General features: G+C 39.0%; 1 protein-coding gene across 2 annotated transcripts; it reads left to right on the top strand.

Moving 5' to 3' along the window:
* Positions 1 to 234: 234 nt before the first annotated feature.
* PRDX4 (peroxiredoxin 4) lies at positions 235 to 11,579 on the top strand. Of its 2 annotated transcripts, XM_068962406.1 has the most exons (8): positions 235 to 606; positions 4,056 to 4,173; positions 6,433 to 6,549; positions 7,249 to 7,371; positions 9,453 to 9,583; positions 10,544 to 10,578; positions 11,211 to 11,261; positions 11,473 to 11,533. In XM_068962406.1, exons 1-7 carry the CDS (start codon positions 360 to 362, stop codon positions 11,259 to 11,261), a joined length of 822 nt encoding a protein of 273 aa, XP_068818507.1. In that variant the 5' UTR covers positions 235 to 359; the 3' UTR covers positions 11,473 to 11,533. The 2 variants fall into 2 exon arrangements, with proteins under 2 accessions (XP_068818507.1, XP_068818506.1); XM_068962405.1 differs by lacking the exon at positions 11,211 to 11,261 and having other exon boundaries at positions 236 to 606; positions 11,473 to 11,579.
* The last annotated feature ends 4,314 nt before the right edge of the window (positions 11,580 to 15,893 follow it).

Genomic DNA, 15,893 nt, shown 5'->3' with positions numbered 1-15,893 from the left:
CGAGCGTAAAAGGATGTCTAAAGACGTGTGAGAGAGAGAGCGCGTGAGACCAGTCACGGCCGCTGTCGCTTCTCAGAGTTAGGCAAAGCGCCCTGCCTGGGCCCGCCCCAGGGCGCATGCGCAAACGCCCGCAAGGGGGATGAGTGGGCGGGGCTGGCGACCACGTGGCCAGGCCGGCTCCCGGAGAGCCGGGGAAGCGGGCGACAGGGGGAGCGGAGGGGCAGGGGAGTGAGGAGGCGGGGCTGGTCTCGCGAGGCCGCGCTTGGGCTCCAGCGGGCGTTGAGCGCGCGGTTGTAGCTGCCTGGCGGCGGGAGAAGTAGCGTTCGAGCTAAGGAACGTGCGACTACGCTCGCGTGGTCATGGAGGCGCCGCCGCCGCCGCCGCTACCCGCGACGACTCTGGCCCCTGGCCGGAGCCGAAAGCTCCTGCTGCTGCCTCTGCTGCTGGTCTTGCTGCGGGCCGAAGCTGTGCGGGGCTTGGAGAAGGAGGAGAGGCCCCGAACCCGCGAAGAGGAGTGCCACTTCTACGCGGGTGGCCAAGTGTACCCGGGAGAGGTGTCCCGGGTTTCGGTCGCCGAACACTCCCTGCACCTCAGCAAAGCCAAAAGTAGGTGGTGCCCCACCATGGCGGGGTCACCGGTGGCACCCGGAGGTGGGGAGGGCCAGGGGACACGTGTACCCTGGTTACGGTGGCTACCCGGGGGCCTGGCTTGGGCGGCACCTCCTGGGCTACCTCCGGTCCCTAAGGGGGAGCTTGGTTCTCCTGGGGGGTGGGGGGATGGAGGGGGTTCCAGAGTTGTAAAGAAAGGGGTGGGTTCCACTGATCAGATTTTGGAGGAAGTAGTGGTTACCCCAAAAGCCGCAGATGAAGGAGAGGGTGGCCCTGGTCCTGGGCTTGCAGGCGACGAGGATGTTGGGCAAAGTAGAACACTTCCTCAAACATCGCGAAGTGCCTGCAGCGCATCGCGTCTGTTTTCAAGTACGATTTCGGAGAATAATGCGCTGATAAGTTGAATAACGATTCACAGAAAGTTTGGATAAACAGAAAAGTGGCTAAACAACGTTTAGCTCAGGAGAGCAAACGTTTCATTTTGTTGTTGTTGCATCTTACAAAGAAAACTGTTAAAAGCCACCTTCCCAGAGACCTTTAGCATTAATGGGCATCCTTTGTGTTTCTCAGAAATGAAGAGCTTGTTACAGGGTGTATTTTGGAGGCTCTTTGTAGGGAAATGCGGAAAAGCAGGTTAGAAGTAATGCATTTGGGTTGATGATAAACCTCGTGGCAAATTTGTGTCCTGCCAGTTTGGCTTTTGATTATTTGCATTTCTGTCCAGTGTACACAACTAATGGCCACTTTCAGAAAAGACACGTCAGACTAAGTGGATACTGAGAAAATTGTGGCCTGCTGCATCTGGATGTTAAGATCAGCCAAAAAGTGGGTAGGGGCTAAAGGATAAAGAGTGTCCCTTGCTTGGTTTTAAATAACCTGCTTTTCCTACTGACCATCTGGCATTCTGAAGATGTGTATTTGGCTTTTGTGGTCCAGTTACAGCATGTTCCTTGCCCATGTTCAGTGAAAAAAAGCAATGCTTCACAGTTATGAATCCCCAGTGTTAAATGGAATGTTGATATACCTTAGGATGGAGTGGGAGTGATAAATGAGAAAAACTGTTTTGCCTCCTCAAACATCTGCAGTTCTTTCCTACGGCAAGTTATCTTTAGGTTTTTGTTTTTTAAAAAGCTAGTGTTGCACTTTCAAGATCATATTTCCAAGTCTCATTGCTTTTACTTGCCTCGGAAGATATTTTGAAATATGGCAGCCAGTTAAGTGTTTACTGGCATTACATATATTTCCCATAACATGCCATCCAAGTCTGCTCATGGAAGCTAATGGTAGTAATAAGATTTCCCTCTACCAGCAGACCTTTTCAAATTTTAGGTATTTGCTACATTTCTCTCATGTGTAGGCTCATCTAGAATTACAGGAGCAAGGACCTTCACTCAAAACAGAATATTATGGAGCTATTAAGTTCATACTTTCAGATAATTTTTAGTAACATGAAAAATTATTCATGATCTAATGCTTCCTTTTTTCACAAGTGGGATGCAACAAGATCCAAATTTGTGTTTAAAAAGACTAGGAGGAAGGACATCAAAATGTTAACAGTAGTTAAACAGATGGGTTATGGGCAAAGGGAATTTAAATATACTTTATACTCCTCTCCTTTTGCTTTGTTAATTATGATTTGTATTTGGGACAGTTTTTGGTTTTTGTTTTTTTGGGGTTTTTTAGTAAGAACGTTCTTTATTTTTTTTCTTTTTCTTTTAATTGGAGGCTAATTACAATATTGTGGTAGTTTTGCCATACATTCACATGAATCAGCCATGGGTGTACATGTGTTCCCCATCCTAACATGCGAGTGGTTGCTTTGGGAATTCCATTTATAGATCTTAACAAACTGCATTCTCTGCTCTATAAACTGATAACAGTTTTTTTAACTAACACTGCAGTTCATAAATCAAGAACCCAAAATTTCCCTCCCAAAAAAAGAAAAAGAAAGCCATATCTAGGTAGAGTCAAGGATATGAAGGCATGCCTTTCCACCACCTTGCCAAGATTGTTACCATTTAACAAAATTTTACCAATTTGTTAAGCCTAATAATGATAATAAAGCATTCCATCAATGTCTATGAAAAAGAACTCAAAAATCAAGATTTTCAGAGCAAAATTTTTCAGTTTTATTGGTTTTCCCAATATGCTAAAATCACTATGGACTATGATTGTAACACATTATTACAACTATAACCTCACACTTGAGTAGTATTTTTAAATAATATATATAAAGCATATATAGTTCCATATCCTGCTACCTAATTCTCCCTCCTACCCTTTACCTAATCAGATCAGGATGTTTTTGTGAGGTAGGCTGCTGGCTCAAGATAAGTAATCACCTGTTATACATTAAATTCACAGAGAAATTAAGTGTGTCTCTGTTTTCAGAGTTATCAAAAATGCTGGCTACTATACAAAATATAATAAATGCTATTATAAGCCTTACTTTCTAGGAACCTTAGTAAAACTTGGAAGCAAGTATTGACGTTAATGTATGTAATGGTTCTGAAAGTTTAAGTGCTATCTAAATGTGTTAACAGAATATCAAGGTATATTATTATCAAAGCATGTGCTAGACTTCCAGTCATACCCTGACAAGACAGCAGCATGAACTATTCAATTTCCATTAGGTCACTTGTGCAAGAGGGTCTCTTTCAAAGCCTGGAAAATAATCCTATGGTCTAGGATTTTACACTTCTGTCCTGACATATTTGCAGATTTTCTATTCCTTGAATGTAGCAGCAGGTCCTCCATGTATATTCAAGAAACTGGACAAACACTTAAATTAATACATCTGGAAGACTGCCATTAGAGAACGGAAAATCTAATTATCTGAAATGTGGCAAGCTGATTAACCTGGAGGAACTATAGTGAAGTATCCCGTAGGGTTTAGTGAAGGGATAGAATGTAGGGGCTCTGTGAGCATGAATAGGAAAAAGAATCTTTATTTTCACTAATCTCCAGCTGGAATATAGCAGTTCTTTCCATTATGAACATCAGCAACAAACCACCTTAGCCTCAGCCGTACTCATTTGTAGTTGTCGCCAAGAAGAATCACATATATTTCATACCATTATTATGGATGCTGCAGGTATCCTGAAACATCATTTACACTCATCACAATCTTGAGTTGTTACTAGATCACTGCCAGGTCTTGGAGGTTTAAAGTGTTAAGAAAAAGGACACAAATATTAATATATCACCAGTTTTTTTTATAGTTTGATGATTACATTTCAATGTAATTTATTTCCTTTGAAATTCTAAATATGCTAAATATTTTACGCATTTAGTAACACTGCAGAAGTCCATCTGCATCACCAGACTGCTAAAAGAGGTCCAAAGATTCCCTCCGAAGCCTTGGTTTTTAGTGATGTCCTAAAGATGTCCTGTCATCCCACCAACCTTCCCGTCGTTTAAGAACATCATATGTTTTTCTTTCTTAGTTTCCAAGCCAGCACCTTATTGGGAAGGAACAGCTGTGATAAATGGTGAATTTAAGGAGCTCAAGTTAACTGATTATCGTGGGAAGTACCTGGTTTTTTTCTTCTACCCACTTGATTTGTAAGTAATCCATATCATAGCAGCTAGTAATACCTCAGTCATTATTAATCTTTGCTCAGGAGCATCATATAGTTAGAAATTTCTTAGCACTTGTTCGTAAAGGGCAACCTGAGATGAGTTTTTTTCAAGAAGGTAACATCTTGAATATATTTCAGAATCATAACCCATTGACCCCAATGTTGTAAACTTATATATGTGTGATTGTGTTAACGTAATGTAATCATTAGACAAAAGCCACAGTTATATTCATTAAACTCACTAAGGCAAGAAAATGGACTGAGAATATTTTAGAAAGCATTTAAATAGCAAGACTTAGGCCACAAATCTGTTTCTCTGTTAATATGAATATTTATAAGGCTTTTTATCTGGTGATACCATTTAACTTTGGCTTTATTATTTTTGTTCTTTGTTGCATGTTACTTTCCTGTGATTTGAACATTTTCCTGAAAATATTGGATATGTTTAAGGAATAACACCTATTAACATAAATATGATTATGGAGGGGGTTCTCTCTAACTCTGACCGCACTTTTATAGGTAGAAAGTTGACTCAAAGTAAAGATTCTTCGAGTTTTAGTCACACTGAGGATTTAATTTTGAATTTTTCAAATTCCATGAAAATGAAAAGAATACCAAAGAGAGTTAGCAAAACTTTGATCTTTTCTGTTTGAATATGTTTTTTGGTTACAAAAAGTAAACAGATTATTCTGTCTGTGCCACTGTATACTAAGTTCCATTCTCCATTAGGCGTAATCTAGAACTATGTAAATATATTTTAACTTTGTAGGGAGGATATACTTAAGCTTGTATCTTTATTCCTATAGACCAGGGGCAGCAAACTTCTTCTGTACAGGGCCAGATAGTAAAAATTTTAGTCTTGAAGTGATCTTCATTGCAACTACTCAACTTTGCCATTATAGCACAAAATAGCCACAGACAATAATAAAGGGGTCTTGTACTCCCTTGAAAGTTTATTTGCAAAAACAAGATACGCTAGATTTTGGCCTGTGGGCTGAAGTTTGCTGACTCCTACTCTAATCCAAATAGAATTCCAATAAAAACGTGCACATTGAGACTGAAACAAACCATGACTCTGCATAATATGTAATCTTTTAAATTAGTAAGAACTTCCTTCTTTCTAATCAATTTGTACTATGGCTTGACTAACTAAAATGTGTACTATAACTTCTAATAGAAACCCGAAGTAGACATTTTAATGTATATAAAATGATAGGCCTTCTAAATTCATGTTGCTGTAAAACCAAAAAGCAGCACACATATTAAATATATATGATGCTAATCGTGAATTTTGAAATTAGCCTAACATAGCAGACAAATAAGCTATTTCTCCAGTATTACTTGAAACTCCCTAATGAACAAGACATATCTAATTAGAGCATGATGTTAGCAATGGTCTTCTGGAGCAAGGAGCTAAGAGAGCTTCTGCTGTATGCATGTAATGCCAGCCAAACTGGACCTGGTTAGAGAAAGAAGAATCCTGGGACATTTGCCACAGTCTGCAAGGAAGAAAATCAGAATTGTAACCCTTCGGATTTCTGCCAAAATTTTTATGTTGGGCCAGTAAGAGAAGGAAATGGCAACCCACTCCAGTATTCTTGCCTAGAGAATCCCACACACAGAAGAGCCTGGTGGGCTACAATCCATGGGGTCGCAAAGAATCGGACATAACTGAGCAACTAACACACACACAGTATATCTCTAGGTAACATTTCTTGGGATAACAGAAAGGAGGACAAGGGCCAATCATTCTTACCTTTTGGAAAATATTAAAAGTTCATTCTATAGGTCAGATTTCCAAAGACATAATCTGGATTAGAACTGTCTTCTTGCATATGGCAGTCCTCTACTCAAACAACTGAAACATTTGAAAAGCCTGTATTGGACTGTGGTAGGAACCTGTCCCCTAAGTCGATGTTTTTCAAACTTTCTTGACCATGACACACAGCACGGAGTCCATTTTTCATTGCTGCCCTATACACTTACACATACATACAAGGTAACAGTCAGTCTGTATGCACCAATATAAAGTTTATCAAGACATAATTGAGAACTCTATATTTTTTAATTAAATAATATTTGATCCAATGACCATTTCTTAGACTACTCCATTTTGAGAAGATTCATATATAAAATTGTTCTTAATGTGCATTTTTATATACCAAAGTATCTATAAAAACAAAATCATTTGAAACTAAGTATATGTGTATTTTGAGAATAATGATTTTTTTTTTAATTTCAGCACTTTTGTGTGTCCAACTGAAATCATCGCCTTTGGTGATAGAATTGACGAATTCAGATCAATCAACACTGAAGTGGTAGCATGCTCTGTTGATTCACAGTTCACCCATTTGGCCTGGTCAGTATCTTAAACTTAACATTTATAGGGAAAGAACAGACATACTCTTAAATTATGGGCAGACAACTCTTAACATGACAGGAATATAGTTATTTATCAGACAGTTCAGGAATAAATTTATCTGAGAGCTGCTAGTTCAATGAAAGTACAGTAAAAATGTTTAAAGATTTTATAGAACATTTCAAATTTTGGAAAAAGTTAAATTCAAAAGATAGATATAGGGACTTCCCTGGCAGTCCAGTGGTGAAAAATTCACCCTCCAGTGCAGAGGGTGCCAGTTCATTCGCTGGCCAGAGAGCTAAGACTCCACATGCCTCACAGCCAAAAACCCAAAACATAAACAACAGAAACGATATTGTAACAAATTCAATAAAGATTTTTAAAATGGCCAGTACCAAATAATTATGTTTTAGAAGATGTAATATCTATAGCAAAAACCACTGAATTCTATGATTATTATGATAAATTGGATAACCTTAATCTGGAGAAATAATTTTTTTTATATTTACTTTATAAGAAGCAATGATTAAATAATTTTTAATTCATTAAACATGAAAAGATGTTCCACCTAATTGCAAAAAATTTGACAGTGAAATGACAAGAGATGCCATGCACATGTTTGTGTACATATGCAAGAGTGTGGACTATTTTAATGTATGCTGTTTACTTAACCCTGAAAGGTACATTTTCTGTTAACAGGATTAATACTCCTCGAAGACAAGGAGGACTTGGGTCAATAAGTATTCCACTTCTTGCGGATTTGAACCATCAGATCTCAAAGGACTATGGCGTATATCTGGAAGACTCAGGCCACACTCTCAGGTACCTTTCAGTAGTTGTACATGATGACAAATACAAATATATTTGTAATCCTACTTGAAATGGAATTAGAAGATACAAGGTTTGATCAAGAAATATTTGTTCTACTTGCAAAAATGTTGTAGATAACATTAAAAATAATTGGTGAGTGCCTGACAAACTATGTGAGTGTCAAAGACTTTTAGAACTGGAAAATTCTAGAGGTCTTCAGCCCTGTCATTTTACATAAAAACAGATTCAGCATTCCAAGAACTTAGCCAAAGTGACAATAGTTAATTGCAGAACCCAGACATGAACCTAGGTCCCCAAACTTTCTGTCCATTTCTTTCTCTTTTCCAAACTGACTTGAGTAATAGTTTTTCTAAATACAAGTATCATAGTATTTAGCCAACCTGTGCCTCTGGAGTAGGAAAAATTAAGGATATATTTTACTTAACAGCTCTCATTGAGTTACTTGAGCTAACAATTGCTGATGTAATTCTTAGAAAAAAGGGCAGCTTCAGCTTGAAGTACTTGTAATTTTCTTATAATCATATTGATTTACTTTGCAGTGCTAATAGTTCTTTTAATGTTTTATGTAAAGGTGTCAGTATTTTATAATCTTGTGTTTTTTTAGAACCGCTTTATTGAGATATAATTTACATACCATACAACTCACCCATCTAAAGTATACAATTTAGTAATTTTTAGTATTTCACAGTTGTACAACCATCACCACAATCAATGTTACAACATTTTTATTGCTCCAAAAAGAAATCCCATACCCATTAGCAGTTACTCCCGATTTTACCCAGTCCCCCTCCCCTAGCCCTATGCAACCACTAATCTACTTTATGTCTTAATAGTTGCCTATTCTGGACATTTCATATAGATGGAATCCTACGGTATCTGCTCTTTTATGACTAGCCTCTTTCACTTACCGTAATATTTTCAAGGTTCATCCATATTGAATCAATTTATCCCTGCCAAGTTTCTTTTTGTTTTGTATTTGTCAAGTCTATAAGGGTTTCTGCCTAGCGATTATTATTAACTCCCAAAGAATAAATATGCCACTAAAGACTGAGGCACTTTTCAAATTGACAATTATTTGAACATTTGCTGTTGCTGCTGCTAAGTCGCTTCAGTCGTGTCCGACTCTGTGCGACCCCATAGACGGCAGCCCACCAGGCTCCCCCGTCCCTGGGATTCTCCAGGCAAGAACACTGGAGTGGGTTGCCATTTCCTTCTCCAATGCATGAAAGTGAAAAGTAAAAGGGAAGTCGCCGACTGAGCGACCCCATGGACTGCCGCCTACCAGGCTCCTTCGCCCGTGGGATTTTCCAGGCACGAGTACTGGAGTGGGGTGCCATTGCCTTCTCCGAACAAACTAAGTAAATTATCTAATATCAGCAAGCACAGCAAATGTCTTAGTCTCAGTCTATCAAAGAAGCAGCATACAAAATCAAAAGAGAAAACAGAAGCAACAGTTTGCTACCAAAGAACAGACAGACTTTCTTTTTATGTGGAGTGTGTGGCTATGATGAGTGTTATGGAGGCAAGGTCAAAATTTCCAATCAGCCTCGCTTACTTCAAAACAGACTTGATCACCTATTATGAGGATCTTCAGTTGTGAAAGTAGTACGTGAAAGAACACAAATATGAATAGTAATTAACAATTTTATCTAAGTTTGACCAAGTTGATTTGGTCTAAAGAGACTGAGCCCTAGTAGGTTCAGAGGTTGCATTACTCATTCAAAAAAAATTTAAAGTATTGTAGAATAAGGCTTTGCTATACAGTTTCATCATTTACAGTACAGTCCTAAATCTAGTACACGTGAAGATTCAACTGATAATACTACAGTACATTTCAAAGACAAAAAACAAAATTTTAATGCTACCGTTTAACAGTGATAATCCCAAAATACATAGTAGATAGGTGTGGGTATAGGGGTGTGTGCATGTACATACCAGTCAAGTAGGTAGGTAGTGTGTTTTTGGTTCTGTATAACATCCTTCTGTTTGAGCGGTACAGGGATTCACATTAACTAATATTTGTTTTAACTGAGAACAAATGTCCTCATCTTTCCCATTCTTCTTTTTTACAGAGGTCTCTTCATTATTGATGACAAGGGAATCCTAAGACAGATTACTCTGAATGACCTTCCCGTGGGTAGATCCGTGGATGAGACACTACGTTTGGTTCAGGCATTCCAGTACACTGACAAACACGGAGAAGGTGCCCTTTCCTTCTGTCATAGCCTTTGGATCTTTTAGTTTGAGAGATAGTAGCATAATATGGTTTCTGACCTTAAAAGTAATTTTGATGGTTCCAGAGTCTTCCAATTGTTTTCAAATTATTAGATCTTTTAAGCAAATCAAATTTTAATTATTAATATGAAAGTGCTTTTAACAAAATATCACTAATATATTCTACCTACTGAATAGGATAGAAAAAATATTATTTTCATAGTCCTTTTGGATAATCTCAGAAAAGTTTCTGCTACTGTAATTTTTCCTATTATGTTTCTGTTAACTTAAAATGTGCCAGCCAATCTGGCCATATCTAGTAATGCAGGTTTTATTTGCATGTTTTACATTATTTAGCTTTTTTTCTTCAAGGTAATTCAGAAATCTTTGAGGTTATTCACTAACACGTTAGTAATCTATTAGTTCACCCTTTCACTCCAAGTTTTTGCAGTAGCCAAATGGTAAACATCAGATTCTTCTTAAAATAGAACGTATGTTACATATTCCTTTCAAAAGTATAACTCAGTGCCTGGGTCAGGGTGCTGAAGCAGTGAACCATGGCATCAGAACCAAATACTGCAGGGCACAGAAGGTAAGCTTAAGGGGATGTACATTTGAGGAATTTTGCTGTACCCACACCTTTCGATTCACCAGATTCCCAAACTTTCCAGCTTTACTAGAGGAACACTCAATTTGATTTCTTCTGTTATAAATGTAACTAAACATGACTGAGAAAACTGAAAAATAGCTGTCTGCTGATAAGCTCCAGGACTAAAATTTCTTGTTGCAAGCCAGTAAGCTAACAGAAGTCAAGTGTTCAGTGGCCTAGAAATGTTCTCATTAATATAGGTTCTATTTTCGGTATCATTTGGAAAAGGAAAAGCTGAGAGTTGCTAGAGAGAATTGAACAGTTTTTAAACTGTCTTTTGCCAATTTTTGTTCCTTTCAGTCTGCCCTGCTGGTTGGAAACCTGGTAGTGAAACAGTAAGTCAAGTTCATTTTTCTGTTAAGGGGATGGCTGGGGCTGAAAAGAAGAAGCCAACCCTGGGATAATCTCTGTTTGTAACAGACCTGCCTTGATTTTGTAAATGAAGTAAACATTGCTAGGCAGAACTCCTAAAAGAATTACAGGCATTCTTTGGACTGTAGGGAGAGTACCTGAAACTGGGAAAGCAGAATATGGGACTTGATGCTCTGGATTTTAAATCCAAGTATTCAGAGAATTATATCATTTAAAAAGCAGAAGGAAGGAAGGAAGCAGTGGAGACTTGTTAAATTCAGGGCAAAGAGAATGGTCACAAGAAAATTTTTTCAGTGTATATATTAAAAGCTTTAGAGAAAATCTGGCTTAACTGACAATGAAGCTAATGATTCTCTCCTTGTCATATGAAGGAAGACAAGACTGAAACACATTCTTTCATTTAGGAGGCTATATAGAGTGTTTGTTTTACTTTGCAGTTTGAAATTAAAAGGTTACACCCTAGACTGCCAAAAAATGCATTTGAGTTCTCTGCCCCCTTTTCAGGTTGTAGCATATCATCACTTCATCAGCAGATTGTTTTACTAATGCATTAACATCTGTAGCCATGCTCCCTTAATGTGTTTGATTTAATTAGATCAAACCTGAAGATGCCGTGAAAGTTTGGTGGCCAAGAGAAGAGTTATAAGTAAGTTTGGGAGTGCTTGAGTACAGATGTTAATTCAGTAGCAGATCACTTGCCTTCTAAAATAGCTGAGATTAAAATTAGCAGGTAGGACAAATCCAGTTTTTCCTAAATATATATAATTTGGTACAGGAAAATAATCTTTACCTTCTTTAGTCAAGAGATGGACAACTATTATCAGACTACTGATGATGCATGTTGTCTTCTTCAACAGATAATCCCAGATCCAGCCGGAAAACTGAAGTATTTCGATAAACTGAACTGAAAATACTTCCTCAGGTCACAGTGCTTGAAACTTCTCAATAAAACTCAACTGTGTGTTACCACATTGTGTTACAGTAGTCGTTTCTCGAATAATAGAAAAATCCATGTCAGGAGCCAAAGATACTTAGTGTCATTAGACACTGATGCCAAATTCTCTATCTTTCCAAAACATGAAATGTCAGATTGACTCAAACTAGTAACAGGAATACTAACTGACATTTATGGAGTACACGCCATGTGCCAGGCATTGTTAGGAGTATAGGTGCATTTTTTTTCACTCAACTCTCATAGTAACTCTTTGAGTTCTTTATTTCACAGATGAGGAAGCAGCTTGCAGAATCAGTCTTTGAACCCAGATAGGCTAATTCTAGTTTCTGGGCTCTTTACGTTCCTCTGTGGCTCACCTCTGGGGGCAGCAGGAAAGAATAGGTTGTGAACACAGTCACCTTCCACTGCATCTGGTAGAAACAGTGGACTCCAGACTCTACTCTGTACCCAGCATAATGCCCTTTGGTTCTCTCTTTTATCTAAATTTACATTTTCAGCTTGTACCAAAATTATAAGTAAGAAATATATAAAGCTGAACTCCGCCAGTGCTACTTCATCCCCTGAATATAGCAATGACTTTTTTTGTAGCTTTTTGGGGGGGGTTCCTCCAGGCTCTCAAGCAAGGAGCAGAGTTTAAAATTATATTTCTTCACTTGTTTACTTTTTTATAGTAAGTTTAAGTTTTAGGGGCCATTGTCATTTAAAGAATATTGTATCTGGGTCTTCAAATCAAAATTAAACAAGAATGAAGCTGTTTCTATACCTAAAGGATATATGTGTACACTGACTATTTGTTTTTTTTTAATAGAAACTGGAAATTATTTTCTATATTTAGCCTATCATAAGGAATTGATCTACATGTTAAGTATGTAATTTGAACTATGGTTGATTTACAAGTGTCACAACTTTTTAGAAAACATAACCCCTAATACATGTTAAACACCATTCACAAAGCCCAGATGTGTCATTGGGCCTGCGGTTTGTGTAGAGATGGAAAAGGCAGGGCAATCCATCATTTCTCTTGGATGGACAATTTACTATTACAATAAGGGAAGCACAGGAGACCTATTCCCAAACATGCAACTTCATAATCTACAGCCAGTGGTTCTCAACTGGGCACAGTCTTCCCAGAGCACAGATTGATGTCTGGAGATGTATTTAGTTGTCAACTATGAGAGTGCTACTGGCATCTAGTGGGTAGATTCAAGGATGCTGCTACACATCCCACAATGCACACGACATTATCTGGTCCAAGATGTCAATAGTAGCCGAGAAACCATTCTCTAGGGACGGTTGCCAACAGATTAAGGAAAGGAGACCAGTAAGTTTAGCTACCTATGCAGCAGGAGAATAGACCATGCCACGACAGTAGAAGATTATCCAAAATAATAGGTCAAGAGGTAGCCCAAAGTTTCTATGAAACACTAGGCAAAGTCTTTTCTGTGTATGTGTGTGTATAGACACACACACATACATACACCATATGGGCTTCCCAGGTTGCGCTAGTGGTAAAGAACCCACCTGCCAATGCAGGAGATGCAGGTTCAATCCCTGAGTCAGAAAGATCCCCTGGGAAAGGGCATGGCAACCCACTCCAGTATTCTTGCCTGTAGAATCCCACAGACCAAGGAACCTGGTGGTTCACAGTCCATGGAGTCACAAAGTCAGATATGACTGAAGCAACTTAGCACACATGCAAGCACATACGTCATCTAGGGCTTCCCAGGTGGCACAGTGGTCAAGAATCCACCTGTAATGCGGGAGACCCAGGTTTGATCCCTGGGTTGGAAAGATCCCCTGAAGAAGGAAATGGCTACCCACTCCAGTATTCTTGCCTGGAGGATTCCATGGACCGAGGAACCTGGCAGGCTACAGTCCATGGAGGTCTCAAAAGAGTCAGACACAACTGAGCAATTAACACTTTCACTTTTTTCATACACCACTTATATGAACAACATATATATATATTTATGAATAACATCTGTAATTCCCTGCTTCTCCCTCAAATCTCTGATCTTCTGTTGGCTATTCCCCAGTTGAGCCTAGCCAGTGTTCTGACCTCTGAAGTGCTCATGGTGGCCTGCCCTTTCAGCAGTTTCTTAGTCCCCAGAAGCTCATGCAAGGAATCATTCCTCATTCCCATCATTTCTTCCATATCCAAGGATACATCTAATCCAACATAATAAAACGTGGCATCTGTCAGTAGACTTCCAGGTTCTATATTTTGTTCTTAAATATATTAACCACTTTTATTAATGATATTTTTGTACCTTACCCTCCCCATGTGATGTTATGGAATGCATTCTTGTACTTTGTTACCTATGAATTATGTCACTAAAATATCTCTGAATACAGGTATCAACGTGAATGTAAAAACATATACTGCACACAAATAGCTCCATAAAGGTCTCCATGCCAGTCGTGGTGGGGGTGTATAAATACTAATATGTTTGTATGTATACATACATATACATATACATACATATGCATACACATATGCATATATATACATACACACTTCTATAAAATCATTAAATTTTTTACTTAGCCTTTAAAAAGAAATAAAAATTTTATCATAGTAGTATAGTAAAATACTATGTATTTAGTCCAAGATAGCAAAGCAACCTTTTTTTTTAACGTATCTCTGGAAATTTTAATTTGGACCATATTTTCTTTTGCTGAAAACATCAAATATTTCTATACATTTTGGGTTCTACAACTTACAAAGGGGCAGTGGGTTTCCTGCAGTTACATACTGTACCCAACTTTCTATAGAAAGATCAGATATTTTCTAACTTGCTTTTGAATATTGTCTTTAAAAGTGCTGCAAACCAACTTTTAAGAGTTCCACTGTTAACATAATTTGTGCATAATATTGTACACTTAGGTAAATTCCTTAAAAAACTCTTTTAAAGATTCACCATACTGAGGCTTAAGCCTATAATTTTTTAAATTAACAAGTTAAAAAGCCAAGTCAAATATCCAAATTCACCTAAATCATGCATCCATTCACATGGAAATTATTTATGACCTGCATACGCACAAGGTACTTTGCTACGTAATATGAATAAAAAGATATGGCACAATTCCTTCCCTCAAGAAGCCGTTTCCCAAATAAGCATGTAAAAAATCAATCAGTGAATAAATCAGTGAAAAAGCAGAATAAATGCTAAAAATGCTGACACTTGTGTTGGCTCCAAGGCCAACATGAACAACAACAAGGGAAGATAGGGATGAGAGAAGGCATCACAGAGGAGGGGAAGTGTAAGCCCGTTTCCTCTTCCTCCACTGAAAGCGGAATCCACTGCCAGTATACTGTCCTTATTTTAAAAGGCAGTACATGTGACCCAACCTCGGGAGACTAAGCAGTGGCTGGTCTCATGATCATCCTCTCATGACTGGCTAGAATTACGGGTCGAGTGTGTGGACAAGGATAAACGAAGGTAAGAACTGAATCTTCAGACTTGGGTTTAACTTCAAGCTCTGGCCATTTGTACAGCTCAGCCAGGACATCAGAAAAACGATTCGCAAGTTCTCTATCAAAGGGAGTTACGTTGCACTGTAACCCAAAGGCCACGAGATGGCGCCCAGCACACCAAAAGCCCCCCTGTCCCGAGGTTTCCGCCCAAGCTCCCCACCCCACCCCCTTTCGGGATAAACTATTCAGAGCAACAACTAACCCGAACGATTTTCGGTTTTCGGAAGACTTTTGTCTTACTTGGCCCGCAGCACAGCATGTGGGATCGTTTCCTAACAGGGATCAAAGCACCCCCTACACTGAAAGTGTGAAGTCTGAACCACTGGACCACCAGGGAAGTCCTCGATTTTTGTTTTTTCACCAGTCTAAGGAAAAAAAGAGTATCCCTGTGGCTCAGACAGTAAAGAATCCGCCTCCAATGCAGGAGACAGAGGTTTGATCCCTGGGTCAGGAAGATCCCCTGGAGAACGGAATGGCACCCTACTCCAGTACTCTTGCCTGGAAAATCCCATGGATGGAGGAGCCTGGTAGGCTGCAGTCCATGGGGTCACTAAGAGTCAGACATGACTGAGCGACTTCACTTTCACTTTTCTCTTTCATGCATTGGAGAAGGAAATGGCAACCCACTCCAGTGTTCTTGCCTGGAGAATCCCCAGGACGGGGGAGCCTGGTGGGCTGCCATCTATGGGGTCTCACACAGTCGGACACGACTGAAGCAACTTAGCACCAGCAGCAGCAGCCAGTATTCTTGCCTGGAGAATTCCATGGACAGAGGAGCCTAGCGGGCTACAGTCCATGGGATCGCAAACAGTTGGACATGACTAAGTGACTAGCACACACAAGAA

The sequence above is a fragment of the Capricornis sumatraensis genome, chromosome X, assembly GCF_032405125.1.
Source record: "Capricornis sumatraensis isolate serow.1 chromosome X, serow.2, whole genome shotgun sequence".
NCBI classification, from domain to species: Eukaryota; Metazoa; Chordata; class Mammalia; order Artiodactyla; family Bovidae; genus Capricornis; species Capricornis sumatraensis.
Note: the sequence above shows the minus strand (reverse complement) of the source record. Positions and strands in the feature narration are given on the sequence as shown.

Bases quoted from the DNA above. Each gene is read 5' to 3' on its own strand.
- PRDX4 (XM_068962405.1), top strand. From the start codon at position 360: ATGGAGGCGCCGCCGCCGCCGCCGCTACCCGCGACGACTCTGGCCCCT. The intron at 4,174-6,432 runs GTAAGTAATCCA...TTTTAATTTCAG, and splicing joins TTCTTCTACCCACTTGATTT to CACTTTTGTGTGTCCAACTG. The intron at 9,584-10,543 runs GTGCCCTTTCCT...TGTTCCTTTCAG, and splicing joins CACTGACAAACACGGAGAAG to TCTGCCCTGCTGGTTGGAAA.